General features: G+C 38.4%; 1 protein-coding gene across 1 annotated transcript in view; it reads right to left on the reverse strand.

The window, feature by feature from the left end:
• Positions 1–23,701, reverse strand: part of LOC105281751 — a 78,648-nt gene that overhangs the window by 5,050 nt on the left and 49,897 nt on the right. The window contains exons 3-12 of the mRNA XM_011343189.2: positions 13,023–13,178; positions 8,122–8,314; positions 7,396–7,463; positions 6,720–6,884; positions 5,736–5,905; positions 5,453–5,644; positions 4,616–5,212; positions 4,333–4,534; positions 4,062–4,266; positions 3,419–3,548 (exon numbers count right to left, since the gene is read on the reverse strand). Of these exons, the coding sequence (XP_011341491.2) occupies positions 3,419–3,548; positions 4,062–4,266; positions 4,333–4,534; positions 4,616–5,212; positions 5,453–5,644; positions 5,736–5,905; positions 6,720–6,884; positions 7,396–7,463; positions 8,122–8,314; positions 13,023–13,178 (2,078 nt within the window). The remainder of the gene's footprint in view (positions 1–3,418; positions 3,549–4,061; positions 4,267–4,332; positions 4,535–4,615; positions 5,213–5,452; positions 5,645–5,735; positions 5,906–6,719; positions 6,885–7,395; positions 7,464–8,121; positions 8,315–13,022; positions 13,179–23,701) is intronic.

The following is a 23,701-nucleotide window of genomic DNA, read 5'->3' on the forward strand; positions in this document are numbered from 1 at the left end:
TGAGATGCTGATTATTTATTACAGTTTAATTGCGTGAATAATTAACGCATGCATGTATTTGATATCATTTTGAGAACTAGCTGTGCGCAACAATTCTTTTTTAAATGAATTCACCGCAAATCCAAAGGCATGCACAGGCAAGAAAATAGCGCAGGATAATGTTAATTATAAATTAAGATATTAGTAGCAAGCATTGGAAAAGAAGGAAATCGTTGATTATAAAGGAAGACTGAAAACACTTTGTACTGATACTACGTTTATTCAATAATAAGATCGTACATTTCGTTTGTCTAAATATGAGTTTGTCTAGACACATCGGATATCTGGGTTTTATTAGGGCTGTAAATACGATCCGGATTTTTGAATATCCGGATATCCGAATAATTCGTTTATCAAAATATCCGACTACTGAAGTTCGAATCCTTGAATTATCCGGATAATTCGGATCCAGATCCGGATCTTAGTTTCCGAATATTCGAATCTATCCGAATCTGCAAATAAATCCGGATCCCAACTACCTACAATATGTAATATGCAATTACATATTTCTTTTTAAAGCAACTAAATATATATTATTTTTGCACTAATAGATTAATTTCATTATTCTAAGCACAAAAGTATTAAAGTACAATTGTGAAAAACTAAATAGTTTATCAGATATTTTATATTTTATGTCGAAATATGCCAGAATAAAGTGTAAAATATCTCGTAAACTATTTTCGAAAGTTCCACATTAATACTTTTATGTGCAGAATAATTAAAGGAATCATATATTGTTTATAACGTTAGTTACTCCGTTAAAAAAATGGCGATGATGATATGAAGTTATGACCATATGACCTTAAAAATTCAATTTTTCCAAAAATTAATTTTAGCCCCCTTCAAGCACTACAATTTTTATCTAAAACTTTTTTTTTAAATTGCATTGTTTACGAGATAATCTACTGTATCCAGATTTTTGGTCCACCATGTATAGAGCTATGGGCGCTGACACGCTGAAAACGTCATTATATCATTGTTGCTTATTACATGTCGAAGAAAGATAGAACGCTTTTAACGATTATTTTTCTGTTTAATTTATTGTAGATAGTCTGGATCCGGATTTATTTGCAGATTCGGATAGGTTCGAATATTCGGATACTAAGGTCCGGATCCGGATCCGAATTATCCGGATAGTTCAAGGATTCGAACTTCAGTAGTCGGATAAAAAATATCTCGGATAATCCGGATATTTTCAGCTGTAGTTTTTATATCCAAGGAATGAGTAAAGAATTAAAATATTCTTTATTAATTGGAGTTAAGTACTTCTTGTGATCTTTCGGTACGATAATGAAAAATAATGATTAAAACTGACCTTTTAACATTTAATTTAGCTATATTATCAGTTTTCTTAAAATGCAAAGCTAGTAAGAAAAGAATCTTCATTCATGCTCATGCTCGCACAACATGACTCTCTGCAACATGCTCTACACGTTACAAACAATCTCTTATCAATAATCTCCGCGTAATATGGCGCAATATGCCAATTTAACAAATATTAAATTTATGAAATTATCGTATAAAATTTTATTGATCTTAAAGTGAACAGTATTTTGTTCTGCAGAGTGTAACTCTTGTATAACGTTTGTGGTAGTCTTAACAGGTTAATCTGAAAATTGTGTAGCAGAAAAAAAAACAGAGCTCTATATAAATATATTAACAATTACAATATTTGTGTTACAAGAAATATTTATTGCAAGCTTATTGTAATGTATTAATACTGTGCTGTTAAAAGTTACGCTTATTTGCAGAACTTTTGTTTTATTTATGAAATTAATATAAAATTAGTAAATTAGGTAGTATAAGTTTGTGTAGGAGCAACTGGAACAAAATACTGTTTATCTAATCATCACTCAACTTTAAGTGTTTACAATCAGTCAACGCATATTGTGCCAAAAATATATTAAAAAATATATTGATGCTTAATTCAAAATTCTAAATAAAAGACATATGTACCGATTACTACATGCGGAACCCTATACAGTTTGCTATACTTATCATATAAAAGAATCTGTTTTTAGCAGACTCAATCACACACAATAGACAATAAACATGACATTTAACATATTTTGCACATTCTTAGCTAGTAATCTCATTTTTTATCCAATTTGTGTGAAAAAATATTAATTTTATTTTCTAAGAATAGAATTGGAGCACATATTATTAAGACTATATATGTATCATCATGAGTTTGAATCACAGTAAGAATTATGTTAACATATTTTGGCATCATCCAAATTGTACATTTTATTTTTATGTTCCACCACCATTTTTTCGAGTCCCCATATACTATAATGCAAAAATCATAGCTCGTTATGCTATGATGTTTGCACTATATTCAATAAAATCACTCATAAACATGATCTATTTTGTATTTAAGCCTATTTAAGTAATATCATACTTAAATAAATCGATAAATTATATATGCTTCCTTGATATTTTTCTAAATTATCACGCTTTCCATATCGATAAAATCTACAAATTGTTTTGCAAATAATATGCTTTAATTGGAATGGTATTTTTTAATCTAACAAATCTAAGCAAAGAAATCGTCCAGATATCAGAAATTCTCTAAAACACAGATTCTACAAATTTGCGAATATCATAATACACTATGCAGAGTCAAGTTAAATAAGTCAATAAATCCTTATAATAATATGTGAACTTATGCAAAGTATCTGCGTGCAATGAGACTCATACAAAGAAATAAGAAATCGCTCAGATCTTTGGCTTTAGGTTTTGAGCGGGTGCCGGCGGGGGTGGCGGCTTCTTATTGTAAAATGGGGCAGGCGTCTTCGAACAATTAAGTAGCTCGTCTGACGTTTTCGGAGTAGCGTCAGATGTACTGGCTGGACTTTCATTCAAATGCTCGAATTTGAACTCGGTATTGAGTGTAAGTCCTTTAATGTTTCTAGGTGACTTTCTCTGAATTTGCTGAATACGTTCCGATATCTTCGAGCCTAATTCCAACCTAAGTGGTGTGACTTTCTTCGGTTGAAATTCAACGGTGGGTACCGAGAAAGTACTCGTGACATTATCTTGTGTCTGGGGATTCACGGTAGCATCTGACTTTCCGAATAACAACGATTTTCTATACTCGATACTGTTGCTACACTTAATAGCATCCGGATTGGTAGTGGATACCAGATCAGTCTTAGTTATTTGAAGCGATTCTTTGAGCGTGGCATTATCGCTGATCGTGAATACTTTATTGCTCGCGTTGTGTGACGCGTTCTTTTGCCTCGGCGCGATATAAGCGGAGATCGCTCTGAGGAATTTGCTACCGGCGGTGTAATGTGTTTTTGACGTAGGAACACCGAGTGATTTATTGGCATGCGGCTTGCGTTTCTCTTTAAAACAGTCGAGACTAGATACGTACGTAGACATCACATCCTTCTTCCAATGCTGTCCGGAATTCCTGATGTACCAAATTCCGAATAGTAACAGAGCTATCGCGGGTACCACTCCCAAGAAGATGACGTACAGCGCGGTTATAAAATCGTTCCTCGCTGAAAGCACACGAAATGTTTGCCGTATTAGACAATTGATATCTAAAATAGATACATAAAGTAGAGTAACAGTCGTTGGCATATTTATGGTTTTTCTATCTTTCGCCTTTTATTAAATTAGCTATTTTCATCTCAAAAATAACCAGACGCACTTTGAAGTTTAGAATGACAATTTTCTAACAAAATATATTTGTATTTATAAAAAATAGTATCTCTTTTATAATAATAACAACAAAATTTAGAATACTTTTTCAGAAGATATTGTTTTATTTATGAAAACATTTATATATTTTTGTAGAAAAAGAGTATACAAATTTAACATTCCGCTTTGAAGAAAACAAGATACATTTACCATGGAAGTATTTTTATAAAAATTGCTCTTTGTTCATAAACAAAAATTTGTAGCGTTATTTTACAACCCAATATTTTTAGGAATAAAGAAACTACTTGGAATATTGATTAAATTCTTATATAATATGATACAGATCATACGCAAATATATAAGGTATTTACCGTTTGGATCTTCAGCTGGGCCACTGTCATTGGAACCTCCCATTCCAGGCTGAATGCAGTCTGGTGGACGGAAGCCGGGGTTACAATGGCAGTGACCAAGACTGTTGCACACTCCATTACCATTGCAATCATTCGGGCAAGCCTTATTACCATACATGGATGCTCTCAAGTCAGCCACTGAAGTGCACTTCTGTTTCACACACATCTAAACAATATAAGAAAGAAAAATTAGGCTTACTTGAACTTGTTTGCACATAGATATTGCATTTACCTTCCCAGGTGCGCACTTGGCGCCGTCCGGTGCAAGTCCGGGATCGGCTTGGCTCAGTCCGAGATCGACTATGGCCGAACGGCACGGTATTATTTTCCCGCCGTTATTGATGAAGGAGTGACTGAGAGTCGCGACGGATTCCATGCCGAATTCCAATCGTTCGTTCAGATGTTTGCAATGGAGCATGCCGCAGAGAACATTTCTGTAAATATATCCAACCTACATCAAAATCCAACTTCCTCCAGTATCATTTTCTTTCTTTCGTGTCTCATAATTAACTTACTGATCGTTACACTTGATGAAGCTCGACTCGACGCGATTGTAACCGCAGTTACCGTTTTTCGTGCCTCTGTTATTCATTTCGTAACACTGTGCGTCGGAGGACGAGCCCGTAGGGCCCCACAGTAACTTGCACTGATCGTCATGAGTCCTGCACGAGCCCTTATAGCAAAAGGCTTTGCCCACGTTGCAACTCTCGCCGTCTATCTTGAAGACATCCTGCGGACAGTACTCGCTCTGGCCGGTGCAGTATTCTGGAAGATCGCACTCGTGCTCGGCGCTCCTGCACTCCGTGCCGGCGTTCTTTGGTCGACAGGTCTTCAGGTCGCAGCACTCGCCGGTGGCGCAGCTCGCGTTGCTGTGCAGCATACAGGTGATTGCGTCGCAACACGGATTGTCGCAATTATCCCGCAGACCACAGTCGCACTGCTCGCCCGGTTCGACGAACCCGTTGCCACATACTGGACTGTCGAAGAGCCTATCCGGCTTGTTTCTCAGGCAATAGTCCATACCGTGCTCAAAGGCCAGAGCCAAGTGCTCTAAGGAGCACGTAGACCAGTGCGTTGGCCCGGAGGGTCCGCTGGACGATGCCATTATGCATCTGCAATTAAGAACAATGTATTAGTGCGATATGCAATTGGACATTAGTAGAATAATTAGCAGAAAGTAATTGAAATGGAAACCGTATGGAAATTTTTAAGTTTACATTCTCTGAATCGTTAATTTTCTGAATTAGTAAAAATATACAAAAAATCTCAGATGGAAATGCTAAATTAAAATAAAATATTTCGACGGTGAATCGAATATCGAAAAGCGATAAAAATGGGAAACTAGGACGCACTTCTCTTCGGGACACTCGCAGTCTGGTCCGTCGTGCTCCATACCAAAATTGTGGCCCATCTCGTGCGCGACGGTGGCCGCGACCAAACTGACGATGTTTGAGTGATCCATCGAGACGCCGCCGGAGAACTCGTAAGTGCATATCGGTCCCTTGAGAGCCTTGCCAACTACTCCGCCATCGAAAGTGATTCGGCTGCGTTATCGAAAACAAATAATTGGAAATATTAGGATCACTGTGTCAACAGCGTATTGTTCGTAGACGCAACTCGCGTTTACACACTCACGTTAGCAGCTGGGCATTATCATTCGGCATGTCCTGCACCAGTTTCTCTCTACGGTAGCGCAGAAAATTGGACAGAGTGGTGTCGCCGTTTGACGACAGTGTTATCTCATCCACCTCGGTCCATACCTGCACGCCGACCAGCGCGATGAATATGTTCAACGGCATATACAGCTGCGAACACATGAATACGTTTCGTCTCGTATTTTACGGAGATTTCATGGTAGCGCGATACGTGATAAGGTCGAGTTTGCGCTAATTAATTTCTCTGTCCTTCCTATGTCCTTGGAGAGAACGTAGGAATATATGTACAGGGTGTTGCGTACGCTTTCTCTCAGTTACGAATATCAGAGGTCAGAGTGAGGCTCTATCATTGTCATTGCTGGTAAATTGAAAGGAAGTGGAAGGACGTGGTACACTGAGTTTCGAGAAAACTAGTTAACGGGATTTAACTTTCACGTAACATCAAGTGGATTTTACTTTGGGAAGTTAGCTTGAAGTTCAATTACCCAACAATTTAACTTTTAAAACAAGAATAACGATATTTGAAAAATTCATCAGGAAAATATATGGATAATAAGCCGATTCTTGGACTGTATTCAAATATAACGAGTTAAATACAATGTATCTAAGAGGGGGATATAAAATTAGATTATATGTAACTATTTTAATAAGGATTTATTTAAATTCTTCCTTAAAGCTTCTTCTTTCTGGAAAAGGGAGCTTTGGATATTTATGAAAATATATTTCTGTGCACTTTAATTTTATGCATATCCGATTAACCCAAATAATGTAAAATTCGCAGAATTTAGACACAAATTCAGAAACGTTTCAATGAATTTGAGGGAAGGAAACCGCAAATGTTTAAAGTGAACAACTGGATAATGTGATTGGTGAATTAGCGCTGCGCGCTTTAAATCATTCTCATTCGACTTGAGGTCGACAGAAATTACACGTCCAATTAAATTAAGATGGCGACGTTACTCACAGCGTTGATAATGTTTGCGATGTCCTTACAATGATGAAACACCGTCTCCAGATCCTCGTCGAGCGAAATAAATTCCTTTTTATCGATCACAAGTACCAGCTCGACGTAACGCGATTGTCTGTTTGCGTTGTACGGCCCACGAATAGTTTCAGACGCTCTTTTGTGCTAAAAAAAGAAAATAACGACGTGACGTTAATCAAAAAATATATCCAGCTCTTACTAAACTTTTCTCATTACAAATTGAATATTTTATTGCAAAAGCGCGAGTTGACGGTTAAAATATACGAAATAATCAGAGCAACAAAGCTATTTTTAAATTGATTTTCAATTTTCTTTCAAAGTTCGATTTTTTAGAAACTTTGTATGTCCATAATGTTAAACAATCTGCGAATTATTAAAAATTCTGTTTCGCCGAGTCCAGAGCAATCCTAAGTTGAATCGCATTAGTTCACCGTATCACCCTGCGTGAGAAGTATTCATCTCACGATTCCTCCGACAAAGAGGAGGAAGCAACGGGAGGGAAAGGGCAGGCGTGTGCGACAAGTCATCAAAGATACTGTGAGACCCCCCCCCCCTTGCGATTACGTTCTTTGAAGTCGTACAATTTGCCGGAGAAATGGTTTGCGCGAAATTCTTTTTTTCCTTCTCTTCTCTTGCGCCGCTCTTGTGTACGTACCCTGGAGAGCCTTTTAATCTGCCGATGATCATGAGGGAGGACGTGGTGAGGCGGTATGCCTTCGTAACCTGCAACCAAGGAAAAACGTCAAACACGCGACATCCTGCTGTCGGATGGCTGGATTCTCGGTAGAACCGGGTGAGGACAAAGGGTCCCTGGCGAGCGCACGGTCGGAGCCTTGCTCTCACATTCGTTAAGGCCGTTAAGGAGAGACCAGTCTTTTTAGAGAAGCAAGTCTTTGAGCCCGCGCGTGCTTGAAGAAGAAGGCATAGCAAGGGCACTGCCACCGAGGAAGGCGAAGAGTACTCGCTTTTCCGCGGTAGAAGTTGCGTTTGCCTGACTCGCCTTTCCGAAGCTCGTGAATCGCGAATATCATATTCTTGAAGAAAGCAGCGCAAAATCGCTTTACCAACAGGAACTTTCGCGACGACGGCACATATAGTCGAAGAATGAATGGATTGTGAGTTGCTAACGAAGTGCGAATGAATGAATTGCTGAGTCAATTCGCTGAGCGAATTGCGAGAATCTCAAATTCTGATTGCGGTAGCTAGATCTCGGTAGCTTCATGCGAATTGGCACGTCATATATTTTATTATAATAATATTAATCAACGCGATTTTCGTCTCTTTTCTTTTATCTCATATTTCTGCGTTGTCATAGTTCTACAATTCTCGCAAAAGAATTTCACATAATATGATAAAGATATTTTGATAGTGAGACACTTACCACAAGTCTTGTTGTCCGCGATGAGATCGCTTTGTTTGTAGAGGTAATGCGCGGAATCCAAGCTTGCGTCTTCCGGATGAATATGATGAAGATTCTCGCCATCGAAGATGACACCGCGTAATCCTCTGCAAGTGGATAATGCCACCCACGAACCGGGAACATCTCGTACGCTACCTTGGTAATGACAGAGTTCCTGCAAGTTTCACGCCATTCATAGATACCACTTCGCCAAAACGCACGCTATTATAAGAGATCTTCGTTTTATTGTGTATGTGTATGTCACGTGCTTTTCCTTTATATATGTACTTTATACATGTACACCTCTTAATTTCCCCTCATTACAGATAATAGCTCGGCACGCGAAGAGAGAAAAGATTCTGATTGTATATTCATCGTCAAGAAGCAATGTTTGATAAAGGCATTCATGAGATACAGAGAGATAGAGAAAGAGAGAGTAAAGGCAAACTTATAATTAGCATGATCTGAGTTTAATTTGATCTACGTGTTTTATGTAGATAGGTATATATACTTTGTGCATTTAATTTGATCTTAATCTTTCATTCAATTTTCTCGCTTAACGTTCACCCGAGTCGCTACACGCATGTATCACACGGTAATACGTCAGGGAATCGAGACGCACTCGCGGCTGCAATTCGCGTGCTTATCTCGACTTCACAGATGCATCGAAACCGTACATCAGACCGGTACAAATATAGTTGTCCCAGATTCTGGGCGTGCACACGCTGCTGGCGAACCCCGGCGATTTTTCACGTTCCTTTTTCCGCCGCGAGGAACGAGGGAGGAGACCCGTTACTCCGCGGAGAGCAAGCACGTTATTCTCCCGAAAGGAATTGCTTCAACAAAGAAGCACGATCACGCAGCAGGCGGGGAGGAAGGCTATCGGGATCGTCTTTGAAACGAGGCGCTTTCTCCGTTACGAGAGCCATCGATCGTGGTCCATTATTCGATTGCCGCATAGGAAGGTGTACAGGCCACGACGGATTGAATTAACGGGAACGTGTCAGCATCATTAAATCGTCGTATCGATTATTTAATTCAAGCGTAACTCTTATTTATCGCTAGTGGTGCAGCAGCTCACGCGCGTATCTCGATCGTTTTATATCCATTTTAATAGCGGATGATACCGCAAAACTGTTGCAGCAAGATTCTTCACTGCTAGATAGCTAATCTTGATGGTATTTGAACTTGATAGATACGTTCTAATAATTAATGGTATTCAGACTTCCCTAAACATTTACTCTTTTTTGTTCGAAGAGGAGATCAGTATTCCAGAGATTTAAATGATTAAAAATTGAAGAGTAAAGAAAACAAAATTAAAGGTCAAAGAAATTCAAGATTTGTTACGTAAGGACAGATGCATATGCATATTGGAGTATCAATCTAACGATCTAGAAATTCAAGAATTCGTGAGCTCGAAGAGCTAGGAATTTATACGTTCAAAACGATCTATGTTATCGCTTATCCAAGTATCCCGAAATTCATATAATTATAATTAAAAATCAAATTTTATCATCACAGTAAGTGCCAATTATTTAAATGATTCTTGCGAAAACATAGGTCTTTTGTTTTCAGGATCTGACATATTGTTTTTGACACGTAACATTTTTAATTTGAGTCTTTTCTACACGTTACTAACGCACAGCACGCTTGTGCGCATTTATGCATTTAATTCAAGTACTATAAAACATCCATAATCATCGTTCGTCTCTCTCTCCCTTTGCGCCCACGGATATAATCACCGGGGTCCGCTGATATATAACGGACGGATAAAGCGCGTGCAGCTTGATTCATTGTCGGATAAGAGAAAAATTTCGCGGGAGCGTAACGTGCTCCATGGAAAGCGCGTTACGAGGCGTGTCGACGGAATATGAAATTTTGTATTCGCCCGCGGTAAACTTATCCTCGCTTCTATTAAATGTAATATCCTGTGTGCGCTGCGCATCGAGGATTATGTAGATTTATATCAGGAATGTTCAGCAAAAAAAAATAATATTCCATAAGAGCGGCGTTTCTTATTGCCGCAGCGTAAATTTCAAAATCGTGTCGAGAAATACGCGTAAGTGAGTCTGCGTATTCTCATAATCTGTACATTTTAATTGTGCATGTTTATTCTGTAGAGATAACATTTTATTCTATTCTCGTGCTAGGGAAGGCAAGATATCTTTATCTCGAAACTTTTATATTATATCTTTATATTACGTTTAAATCTGAAGCTTTACCGTTATCGAAGCGATAAATGATAATAAATGCGGGTGCTAGATTTTTATACACTCTTTTGAAAAGTCAGCAGCATATCGCAATATCTCGAATTATCGCTTTATTTCACATTTTCACTTTTTCTTCTTTAACGAGTTCAAAATTGGTTCATCCGTGTGGATAACTAAACCGTATTTATACTGCGAAGAACGCAGGCAAAACGGGACCGCCAATTAATTAAATATAATTGCGCAAAACAGTGAATAGCACCGCGGGCAGCGCAATGAACTCCGACAGTTGCCGACCGTCAGTTTTATGTTTCCCGCTTGACTTTTGTTCCACATACCGAATAATTTTTTTATTTATTACTCTGCAGTACATTTGGCTGAGCAAGATGTTATAATCGATAAGTAGAAGCACATTTTTGTTGTTGTTAACATTTAGTATCATCATTTGCTTCCTTCTTTATTGTAATTCTTTTACATTTAATATTATTATTATTATTAATTTATTGTTAGTTTTTAATATACTCAAATCCATTATATGCAACAAACATTTTGCTCCATATATATAAAACTCTTGAGATGTAAAAGAATTGTGTTTTGCATCTTTTAGTATCTCTGATCTTATGTTTAATAACATTTTTTAATAAAATTAATTTTTAAAAAGAAAATGTAGATATAATAATTATATCAATATCGAGTTCGCAAAAGCATATTTCAGTTTTAGATTGCAAAACATCGATTTTTGTTATCATTCACGTAAAAATCCCCGCTTTCACCACGCTAATGCAATAATCGCGCCATTTCGAGCAAAATTCATAATTAGACGAACAAACAAATCCGGAATTTTCGCAATTTCCGTAAAATATGGACAAATTGTATTCAGTAAGTGAAATTTAATATATCCAGTTTTTCGATTAATATACGTCGAATAATATAGGATTTGCATTAATTTATTGTACGTTCGATGTATTCCACACTCGATTTTATCTTTCACTTCATTCATATACTCTCTCTTTTTCTCTTTTCTATTTTATAACATGATATAACATAGCTAGCTAAAATAATCTTTGGTTATTTAGAATTCTAAACTATATAATCAAATAACAGCAAATTATAATTAATACGACTCAACCGCCGTTGGTGCAATGTAGAATATCGTATAGTACTCTTTCACACATTCACATATACGAGCATTTCCGTCCAACTTTTCCACGAGCCCTCGGGCAACTCGCGCGCGCATCACGCAATTCGCTCCGCATACATGTCGCACGATTGCCGCAATTCAACGTATCCTGAATGTTCCACAGCGGCTTTTCTCTCTTTTTTTCACATCCTTCCTTTCTGCCTCTCTCCCACCGTAGCGTCGTTGAATTATAAAGCGGAAACGCTACGATCGTCGCTCGTGCATGGTTTTAACGTGATGGGGTTTATGCACGCTGTCCGCAGTGCCGGGACCAACACATTGCTATACTCGCGCGTGTGTTCGCAACGAGACGTTCTATTAAACATGCAGACAGCACATGGAGTGAGTCACCTCCGATCGATTTTGGAGAAGTCGTTACACCTGGTATCTATTCCTATCTACCTACCCACCTTTCCTGTCCGCTTAATAACGATAGATAAATATGACGGATATAAGCATGATCGCCTGTGGAGATTTTTAAATTTCCCGTAGGCTCAGAAGTCCTGAGTCAAGCGTGAAGTCACATAAATTTTCTTACTAACAGATTCGAGCTATGAGAAAGTAGCAGAATATAAGAGAATGAGAGATGTAAATATGTGGCAAGTGTATATAGACGAACAAGTGTTTAGTTTAAAGTAAAAATATTTTTATTAAAATAATGTAGATACGTATAGTAGAAATTAATGATTTTATGGAATAGGCGAGTGAAATTGATCTGCAGGAATTGTCCAATAAATAATATTATCAAACGCACAGGAAATGAAAAATAATACTTGGGTTTGGCTTCCGGATTGGAGCAGCATTTCATGTTATTTTTAATTTCGGCCATTTCGGAATCAAAATGACAAGAAATACGGCACCATTCCGGAAGCCGAACCCAATTGTAATTATTCATATTAAAAGCTTCAAGTGCCAAATAAAATATAATAACAATCTAAAACAAAAAGTTCTTATATTGTTTCCCTTTTCAGGGACGTAGTGAGATTAGAAGTTGATTTATACATGGTCATTTAACTCGATGTTCGTCGCGCTCTATAAAGTCTAACTTTGCAAGCGAGGACACGCACGGTGGAATAATGAAAAGAAAATGTTACGCGTTTGATTCTTCGTTGCCCGCAACAATCATTTCTAGGAAATCGCGTGAACTGTTCGAGCCGTGTGAGAAATCGCCCTACAATAAACTTTTTCTCGCATAGTAAACTGTCTAGAGCGTACAACCATAAATTTCACGTCACGTATCAAGCCATTAAATGGCGATAATGCCGTTCTTTATGTGCCGATCGATGCGTCTCGCGAGTCTCGAGTAAACGGCCGTGTGGCGAGCACCGATTAAGCTGAATGAATCTTCGGTGCATTCTTGGGCAGACGCTGTATCCAACAAAATTACGCCCCCGCTCGTAAGCGACTTGACCAACGCTGTTTGCGGAAAAGCGGTTAACAGCGGTTGGGTGGCCGCAGCGTGAATACGAGGGCCCCGAGAGCCCAAGTGTACTTACAACTTTCGACGGGGTGTGCACTTTGTACGTGCCGCGTTCCTGGTAACGTTGCTGGTAGCCGATTGGAATCAGATCGGTGTTCAGTCGAAGGTCGAGAACGCGTTCGACGCCATCCACATTGAAACCCACTTGCAGCACGTCCGCATGCTCGATGTCCTGAAAACAGGAAAAAAATCAGTCTTTTGGGAGTTTCTGTCGCGGTTAAATTTTTCTCATCCTTTTCTAACAAAAGTAACAAGATTTCGCCAAAAGTGTGAATTTGTGGTACAAACTCGAGTAGAATAGAGGTATGTTAATATAGTTGTTCTGTAGTTCACAATGTAAATTAATTGAAAAAGAAAGAAACAAGTAGCGAATCTTAAATGAAACTTGCGTTTTATGTAAGTTCGTCATGGGTTTATTATAGACGAAAAAGGCATTTTTAGTTTAATTAATTTCTCGTCGGTCGTATATGATTTGCATGCATTTATAATTAATTTTTACCATGTATATAATTAAATACACGATTAACACAGACTGGGAGAATTATAATATATTTCTCATATAGTTTCAAGATTTTATATCCCACTTATACGCGATTGGTACATCGAGTTAAGTTATTCTTCATTCTAAGTCGAGATTTTTCTTGATTGAAAGAAGCGATTCGCTGTATTGTCGCGACTCGATCCTCGGAGCTTAATACGGCCGATTCTTTCTTGTCGGACACACTGAAGAACATCCAATCGCGCACCTGTTGCGTTAATAGCGGTAAAACTAGGTATGCTTAGACGTGAGAAAAGAAAATTTCTCCCGTGAAAATTTCTGAGATCGCTGTATCGAGCTACAATTAATTTTATAACAGGATGCTCGCTTTCTCTGACCATGAAACCAAGAGCGACTGGATATCCAACAACTCAACATATTTACCGGATGGTAAACAAGAAGACCGGATGTCGATGGAGATATTTAACGTGTTCACCGGTCGAATATCGGTCAAGTACGCGCAGAATGATATCCAATAAATCAAGAATTTACAATTACAGTTAATTGAAAATGTACTCATCATTAGCTTTACTGATACATAATTTGTACCTGTAGTAGAATTTGTTAAAAGATGATTCTGATATTTAACTGATATTTAATATCCCTTTTGATTTTATGATAACGAGAACGAAATATAATAACGACACATGTCTGAAATTTAATTGTAAACGTGATGGCATAATAGTTTTATGCTTCACGCAAATTATCAATTTTCGCATTAAACTCTCCACTCTCCACTCCACGATTGTCTGTATCTATTAATCGCGATAGACAAATTGTACAAGTTCAATTCATGATTTCGTGAGAGTAATATCAATTGTACCTGTACGGCAGGGTGGCCCACTATACGTCGCATTTATCGTTGCCGATACGATTAACCCCATTTGCTGACCGTCATATCGTTGAGCGCGTAAAGCAGTTAACGTTATTGGATTACGATCCCGAAGCTGGAAAGCTCGACTCGAAATTCATAAACTCTCTGGAAATCGGGCGCATGCGAGGTTCCTCTCTGACGACCGCGCGGCCGCACGCGTGCCGAGTGCGAAATGAATTTGCGGATCTCGTTTGCACTGGCGATGCGCGATGTTTAATTCATGGAAGATGTCCCCAAACCGTCACATCTTTCCCGCAGCCGTTCCGTAATACGTAAGAACACGAGGATGTTCTGACAAGGTGAACCGACCATGAGGCTATCAGTGATTAGCAACCGTGGAGACACCTTAATTCTCAGGCCAATCTTTCTGATATTCTTTCAGAAACTTCATAATTCTTGGACGCAGTCACATATTAATAGAAAAGTAAATGAGAAATAATTTGCCGTTTTGTAACGATTCTTAATCATTGCTATATTAAAATATGCGCCAGAATAAAAAGTCAAATCGTGATAAGAGAATTTTCAACAAATTTGGAATCGAGATGAGACTAACTGGGACTTAATAAATCAAGGTAGTCAATGTAACCGACGTTTCAGGAGCTTATTTGACGTCTTCTCTGGACTACGGTTTACGTCGACCTTGCGTCTCCCAATTTATCTCGAAGAAAAAAACATAGGAACTTTTAACCGTGACCATTTTCTGTCGCACGGAGGGACGACGACACAACATAAAGGAACCAGACGTTTAATTACTGTAAGTGTCGCGTTCAACTGAAATTGTGGCAGTAATTACTAGAGTAACGTAAAGCTACGTTATTGGAGAGCCGCGTTTCTATGTTGAGGTGGATGGGCCGAATGAAGATGTCCCATGCCATCATGAATTATTGATTAACCTCCTTGTGCTTCGACAGCAAGCCACGATGCTGTCTAAACAAGCGCCGTCCTAGTTAGGCGCTCTTTTATATATAAAATAGTACTCTGTGCTTGCACAATTACGAAAGTGCAGGGTGTATTCTCCGGAAACACGGTATCTCTGTTGAACAAGAAATAATATAAATTTCCAACGAATTACCGCGAAGCAAAATGTCGAGTAAGACTGTTCCCATACCGGCTGGTGTACCGTCGACTGGAACAATTTGAAATTCAATTCACTTTTGCATTATTTCAAGTATGCTTTAACTCATAATGACACGTTAAAAACATACATTATGCGAAATTGCACGTGATACTGTAAGCGCCGGCGGTGTGAATTAAAATAAATTCATTTGAGGCATGCTCACCGAGTGCAGTTATAAATGACGTTAAATTCTCATTAAGCTTTTGAGTTTAATTTAGCTAATGTTATTTAAAAATGCACACCGCATGAAATCGGAATACGTGTAGTAAAATATGCATTTTAATTACAGTTGTAGCCTCCGCTGGGTGTGCATATTATAACATTTTTTTATTTATATGCGTGGAAGTGTAGACGCGCGCGCAATTTCCAGGAGCGCGTTTTAACCGAATTGAGAAGAATCTTCTATGTAATATCCGCAAAGCGGCTTACTATCGGGAGACAAATGGCGCAGATATTTCTTCAGAAGCGATCCAACGACACCAACGAAGTACTATGTGTACCGTACACGCTCGACAGTGCACTCTTTTGAAATCCTTTCAGCGTGGCGTATATCATTGTCCAGCGACAGTTAGCAATCTATACTTGGCCCCCGGCCACCGCAGAAATCGTTTTTGATATCGTATCGTTCCTAGTTCCTACGACGGCATGACCCGCATTCGTCTTCCGTCCGTATCGAGGAACGAATATATCGTTAGGTCACGGCTGTCTTGCACAGATCTATCGGGCGATCATTTCAAATTTAAGTCTCGCTCAGCCAATTTAAAACTCCTTGGATAATTCTGGTTTAGAATCAATTTTTTATTTGCAGCTGATTTAAGACTCTATCCTTCGATAACTCTGTTTTAAAATTAATGTTTTATTTATAACAGTCGCGCATTCATATACTTATATGTGTCGAGTCTTTTCTAGTATCTCAAACGCGAATATAGATCATCGATTCCAAACAAATGATAATATCCAATGTTTAAAGCAGTTTGCCAGATTTGAGATGTTCTTCGCGTAGCGCAATTCTATATGTGATGCGTTGAAGAGAGAAAATAACAGATAAATTATATAAAGCCATTCGTCTGTCGAATGAAGTCGTTGAATTGAAAACGATCTCAATGTTGATGACTCAAGTATTGCCAAACGCGAAAGTTTGTCGATACTTCTTACTTTTCGTCCTGTTAGCGTTCCCAAACAATTTACCAAGAGGATTCAACGAACTGCATTACCCGACTGCTGGATAACGGATGAAACAGCCGGCGATCTCAACTTTTCTCGCAGTCTGAGTAGCCAGAGAAATTCCGGCTTCCGTCTTCTTCGGCGGGAAAAAATCGCCGCTGTCCCTTTAATCTGCCAACCGGAATCAAGTTAATCCTTCGGGAAAAGAAAAAGAGAGTTACCCCTCTCAGGGAGGCAAACGATGTTCCCGTTGAAGCGAGAGAGAAAGAGGACGACAAAAAAATTCTTCTTTCAGCCACCATAAAACCGTAAAATTCGGTCGACCTGGTCCTTACGTTCCAGTGTGAGTACCCGTAAACCTCGTCCACCACAACTTCCGGTTGCACGGTTGCTACACCGACACAGATTATTCGTGCGCGGCTCGTCGGAAACCAGAAAAAAGAGAGAAACTGATCTTTTTAAGAAAATTCTGTGAAAATGCTCGCTGCCAAGGAAGAATTCCGTTCCGAGGAGGAAAATAGTTCGTGAAAGGGAAATCCAGATATGCCGCTGGTGGTTTGTACGTTGGTTCAACGACTAGCCTGGCTACGGTAAACCCGAACGCGCGTTTTACCAGAAATGCGCGCTGAAAATATGCGGATTCGCGTTTTTCCCGAGCATTAATGGCTGGCCGAAGATCAGTACATTATATCCGCGTGTATCCGACGGCGTGATTTAAATGCGCTAATGGCGCATGGCTTTGCGATTTTAATTGCGGCGCGGTTTGTTTGCGCGGTTACGTGTGGTCGCGCTGTTGCTCGCATCGTGGGCATACAAATCACCGGCCGATGCGTGCTTTCGGTAATTGCCAGATTATAGCCGATATCAGTCCGCTGGAGCAATCGTTGCGACTGCACGATAATTTTTTTCTGCGTTTCACCTTTTATTATTCGTAAAAGAAAATCATTATTTCGATTAAACGAATCGTGATAAACTTAATTGGTTCGCATGTTTGCATATTGCACATCGACAAAGTTACCTGTACAAAGTGAAATATCCAATTATTATATTTGCGTATATGCAATGTATTCTCATAATTCTATCTTTCTGCTTCTCTCTCTCTCTCTCTCTCTCTCTCTCTCTCTGTTTAAGCTTCTAATTAAATATAAATATATTACACAAAGCAATTGATGTGCGAAATGCATATTATATCGGCCAGACAATTACCAATTGTTACATTTTTAAAACCAATTCTCATTATGAAATACGTGCGATACTTAAAATAAAATAGTCCCATTAATCATAATATTCATTACAGCATCATTATATAAACGGCAGATAATGCGAGATTCATGGTCCAGTGAATTTGCATTTGCATTCGGGATTCGTATAGGTAGAAACAAGGGAATCCTTTATGTATCCGCCTCTGCATTTCTGTCTTCGCGATAATGCAGGTAATAGCGGCAAGAGCATCATGCATGCGGTTCAAATCCCCGTGTGCGTCACATGGCTGCTTCTCGCAGCTTTGGATCCTATGGTCTTGCCGCAAAACGTGACAACGAACGTGACAAACGGAGACGGCTACATCGTTTATGAGCGATATTTTTCCTCTCGTAACCAGAAAACCGCGCGAAAAGTGGATATACGTCACGAAACACGTCGAACGTGCAGAGCTTTCGAAAGCAACCTCGACAGCAGCAACCGGAAGCGACACAAACGTGTATCCACGTGTTTCCCGTATGTTTCTGTGCGCGTTACACGCACGGATACGACGGACAAATTAATCGATGTGTATTCACGATTCCGATAAACAGCATCGGTAAAGAACAGTTCGCTTCCAAAAAGATTCAGGCATAATAACCGAATAACATATTTCATCGCTAGCAACTTTTTTGTTGTCCATTTTTTATTTCCGAGTTACGTTCATCAGAATTATTGGACTGTAACATATATTCGTCCCGCCTTTTTAGTGTTTTTAATAATATGGATTGTAACATATATTCATTATTAAAAACGGGACGAATATATGTTACAATCAAATGTCTTTGATTGCTGTTTTCTTCTATTCGAAAATTTCGGACGCGTCTCGACTTGGCAAGCAGTTTTTAACTTTTGCGTTATGTCTCCGGCATTGTATGTTAGAAACGCGTTGTCGTGTGCTATTTTTAGCATTGCGCGAGTGGAAGTTCAACGCGATTCTTGGCGAGGACGATCGGGAAATCGCGCGTTCTATACGCACGCTGCATACGCGCAGCACATGACGCGAGTGCATTTGCCATATTCATTCTCACGACCACGCCAAGGTTACGGTGATTCTGTGTTCTCTTTGTGCAAGCCTTTCCCTCTCTCTAGCGGTATTTCAACATGCACCGGAGAATGCATAACAAACCTCCTCCAGGCGCTTGCGCACGCTATTTATATCGCAAAAAGAAAATTGCAGCATCATCATTTATTTGGTCGTTGTACGAAAATTGCTGATTCTGGACCAGAATGTTCTTACATCGAGGATCCTTTAATATGAAATATGAGTAGAATTATGTGCTTTTAAATATTTACAATAAAATGTTAATGTATATTATTTATTTTCTTTAAATTTTTATTCGAGTCTTAAGACTCCACATTAAATCTATGAAACTATTAAATGTCCTTTATTGTAATTTTTTATATTATATAATATAATATTTAATATATATAATTATAAAATTTAAATATAATATAACTATAATATAAATATAAAACTTAATATAATATACTTACTTAATATAATATAACTAAACTTCTGCAATTTTCTTATAGAGATTTTATATTTTGTTAGATTGAAGTTTTTTGTACTTTACGATATGATCCGAATAATGGCGTTATGTCGTCGAGACACACAACTAGCATTGACTTGATTAAACGCTTGAAAGCCGACAAGTAATTGTCAAATATGAACTTAAGCAAAAAATGCAGGTGGACAATTCTCGATATACACCCAGGTCATTATTTCAGTGTAGTTCACGACCTGGCACAGACCTTTCTCGGTCTCTCTTTAAATTGCGTTTGCCATGCCTCTGTGTAAGCGTTTGGCGCGCACAATATCGCTTATCGAGCTTCGTCGTAGCCACTTTGTAGAATGAAAGAAATCTTTAATCTCACCGTCCTAGACCAACGTCAAGGAGCAAGAGAGAGGGACGAGGAGGTAGCTCGTGAACAGAGGAAGTCTCGTTTCCGCAGTTTGCTGCCACTGGCAGATGTGAACAAAGAACTGTCGCCCGCGTGATTACAGCAATCTCTAATGGAGAAATTTACATTACGTTGCGGTTTATGCAATTCCGTTTCAATATTACCTGAATCTTTGTGGTCAATCTTTGTGGTTAATTAATAATCTAGTTAAAAACTTGCAAGTAAAGGAATAACTGGTCAAAAACAGAAGACAGACTTCGATAGTTTAGACAGGCGTGATAGTTTAGACACAATACAAGATATATTTAGTTGTAAGAACCATTTTCTAATATACTAAAATAAACTGCATCTCGCAATCTCATTAATGTTGATGTTAAGGTCCATAAACATAATGAGTTCACGTAGAACATGACGGTAAATTTTGTCTGTCGGTAAGTTCTATCGTATTAAAATTAGAGTAAAAGTCAGAAGAGAGCTTACGCGTTTTACGTTACGCGAGAGATAATAAATGAGATCGAAAAATCGAAAAATTTTGCAATTTCCTTATGCATTAGAAACTCTTTGAAGGATCACGAAAATGCGCTGCTCGTACGAACATCTTAATTAAACGGATTTTATCTTAGGGCAAAGCTTCATATTCACGGAAGAATCTTACTCCGCTTCGCTAAGGATGCATAATCCAATAATTAAATGAGATCGGTTCTAATAATCTTATACGAGAATACGGCTAAGCCAAGATATCTCGTTCCAAGATATCCGGGGATTCGAAGAATACGAAAAGAATTAGAATTAATATTTTTATATCGCTCAATTGTTTTTTTTTTCAATTGCTCTCACAATTAATACCATCAAATTGTGCCATTGTTCTACAAAAAATCGGCATTAACGTATTGATAACATCATTTACCGCGTTTCACTCTATCGACTCGCATTATCACGTTTCGCTGCACTCGCGAGAGTGCTTTATCTTTTCTTTGTAAGCGCAAACTTTAGGCGCTGAAACTCGACGTCGAGCTTCAGCCACACACAAGGCGAGATGATCCGCTGCTTTCAACCCCTTTCGCTGTATCTCTTATCCGTCAGGAATATCTCGCGGAGTGGTTTAAAGTCATAGCGCAGTAAAGCTGCTAGAACTCTATCGAGAATTTATTGACCAATCGCGTGCACCCGACTTACAGCTTCCGTTACCTATATTAACTAAAGTTCGATTCGCTTAATTATTCCCGTGCTTCAATATAATGTCGTCACGCTCTATGGGTTTCCGTAGGCGATTTCAGTTGAGACCAATTATACTTCGATGCAGAGAATCGTCTCAAAATCATGCAGAATCGAGCGTCAATCAACCGAATGCTCTGAACTGTCTATTCGAATTAATAATTGGTTCGGAACGATTATTACTCTTAGCTTGAAACGTTTCCCGTTGTACACATGTAATTATTGTTATTTCACGATAAATGCGAACATGGAAAAGACTGATGTATACACGAAAAAATAACTTTATGTTATTATTTCTGATTAGTGTATCAATTCATGAACATGTAAATACATCATGATAAGCGAATTGTAGAATATCGTAAATTACAGGCATTAAAACATAAATATTGTTGATCAAACATATAATTGTTTCTTTCGTTTTTATCTATGTCGATGAGAAATTTAGAGTGCTCGCAAATGTTTCTTCGAGTTTACTTGTTATTTTCTGACTGTGTTAAATTTCCCTGATACATAGTTACGTAGTTTCCACGGTTTTCTGCACTCCTGGCTATTCTGCTTTAGACGCGCTATGAGAAGTGAAACTTTAACTTTTCTCTTGCCGAGGTCTTTTCGCATGTATCACTCTCGCCTCTTGCATTCAATATTTGTCACGTGAGATGTACTACATGTGAGAGATGCAGAAAGGCGAACAATAATCGAACACGCTGTTCGAGATGCTGAAGGAGCTGCAGGAAATTATAGTCGCTGCTTCAATCAAACAGATTGATACTGTCTGTTAGCGCGTGTGATAACGTGAAACGAGGTCAATTGCTCGTTTCGTCGAAGACCAAATCGTGGGGTTCGCGCGACTTGCGTTCGGCCATTGTCGTGACCCATAAATTCTCGATTTGAGAAACTTACTAGCAGTCCGAAGGCAACAATTAACTAATCAATATTTGATATGTAATAGAGCAGAAACTTTCACATTGTTTCGTAATATTTATTTCCAATATTTCCAATATTTATATCTGACATAATTATTCATTAGTAAAATCGGATGCTAATGAAATAAATGAATTGTGTATTTATCAAAACTTTAAGTTCCTTGAAGACATTTAAGAAATTTGTCAAGAATGTCTTTTCCAATAATATTATCACACTATTTCATATCTAGCACAATTTAATGGACTAGACGCGCATATGCATCCTCCTATCGACTTCACTGCATGCACTGACTGTTCGCTTTGTATTCTTTTCGATTTCACTTAACATCAATCAAGAAGTTTACTTCGGTCTATTCAGAAGCGAGTCTCTCGGTGCACGCGAATTGCAGTCTCTGTGCGAGTGACCGAATCACGGTCCATCGTTGCACACTAGAATTCGCAATCGCGGCCGGGTAACACCGTGGTATTAGCAAACTTGCCATACCTTCCACATCCTGCAAGATCACATGTCAAATAGCGCAAACTGTGTTTGGGAACACCGGAGTGGATAGCAGTGTTGAGTTACTCTGTCCGGATCAACGCGTACACGTCCGTTCGCGTGGTCGTGTGGTATTCGGTAGATTGCGGTAGTTGGAAGTTTGTTTCACTATTCCAGGATTTTCGATGTTAACGGAAGAATTCGAATAAAAAAAAAGGAATAGGATCAGTGAAAGCCAGGAATGCGTTGCTCCAGCTTCCCTTTATTGGATGTGCTAAAGAAACGTCTGCTCAAATGGGAGCTAAAACGCAACAAACATCAGCTAAATCTAAAACGCGTTTTATTTATTTTCTATTTCAGTAGTTTGTTTGATGTACTTTGAGATATATTTTGAAAACGTTTGAAATTAACGTCAGAGATTTTGAAACATTTCATTTCCGACGTGATCGGTCACTGCTAGAGCCTTTATTTCAAGTGACATTTGGTATATCTGATAATAAAGCTAACATAACATTACAGCCTGCTTTCTTCTGGACAATCTCATTTCTCTAAGTTTTCCCATTTTTCTTAAAATCCCTGACTTATATTTAACACGTACGTCGTATGCAATAATGTGAAATATGCTCGCGACGTGATCGAGGACTGCGGCCAATAAAGCAAATTGTTCTGAAGGTACGAATATTTCAAAAGAATATAATTCCACTAAAACATAGACCATTACCCGCGATATTGCGACTCACGTCACCTTTTATTGTTACACTTATCCTGCGTTTATACTGCGCGTCGAGTAAGATGATATCGTTTGGTGGAATTACACTTTGGAATTACTTTATTCGTTCGAAATACACACGTATCCAACTTCATAGCTGCAGATATATGTTCTAATTTATCAGCAATATAAGGAATAAACACGAGCGACCTCAATTTGCAATAAAATCAAGATATGTAAAGAAAAATATCGTAAAGATTAACATCGTAAAGTCTGAGAAATAGGTTTATAAAAAATTGCAGATTAAAATTGACAAATGTCATATCTTTGATATTACAAAAGCTTTATTAAGTATGTGCTCCAAAACCTCTACATGTATGATTAATTTAAAGATATTTAAAAAAATTAAACATTCTTCTTTTTTCTAATATCCCACACGTAAATTGACATTTCTAACGTGTACGTGTCTTCAAATAAATTACATAACACATCGCGTTGTGAAGCCAAAGTTTAGATCGTAAGTGAGACGTTGC

This window comes from Ooceraea biroi, chromosome 2, assembly GCF_003672135.1.
Source record: "Ooceraea biroi isolate clonal line C1 chromosome 2, Obir_v5.4, whole genome shotgun sequence".
In the NCBI taxonomy this organism is placed as follows: Eukaryota; Metazoa; Arthropoda; class Insecta; order Hymenoptera; family Formicidae; genus Ooceraea; species Ooceraea biroi.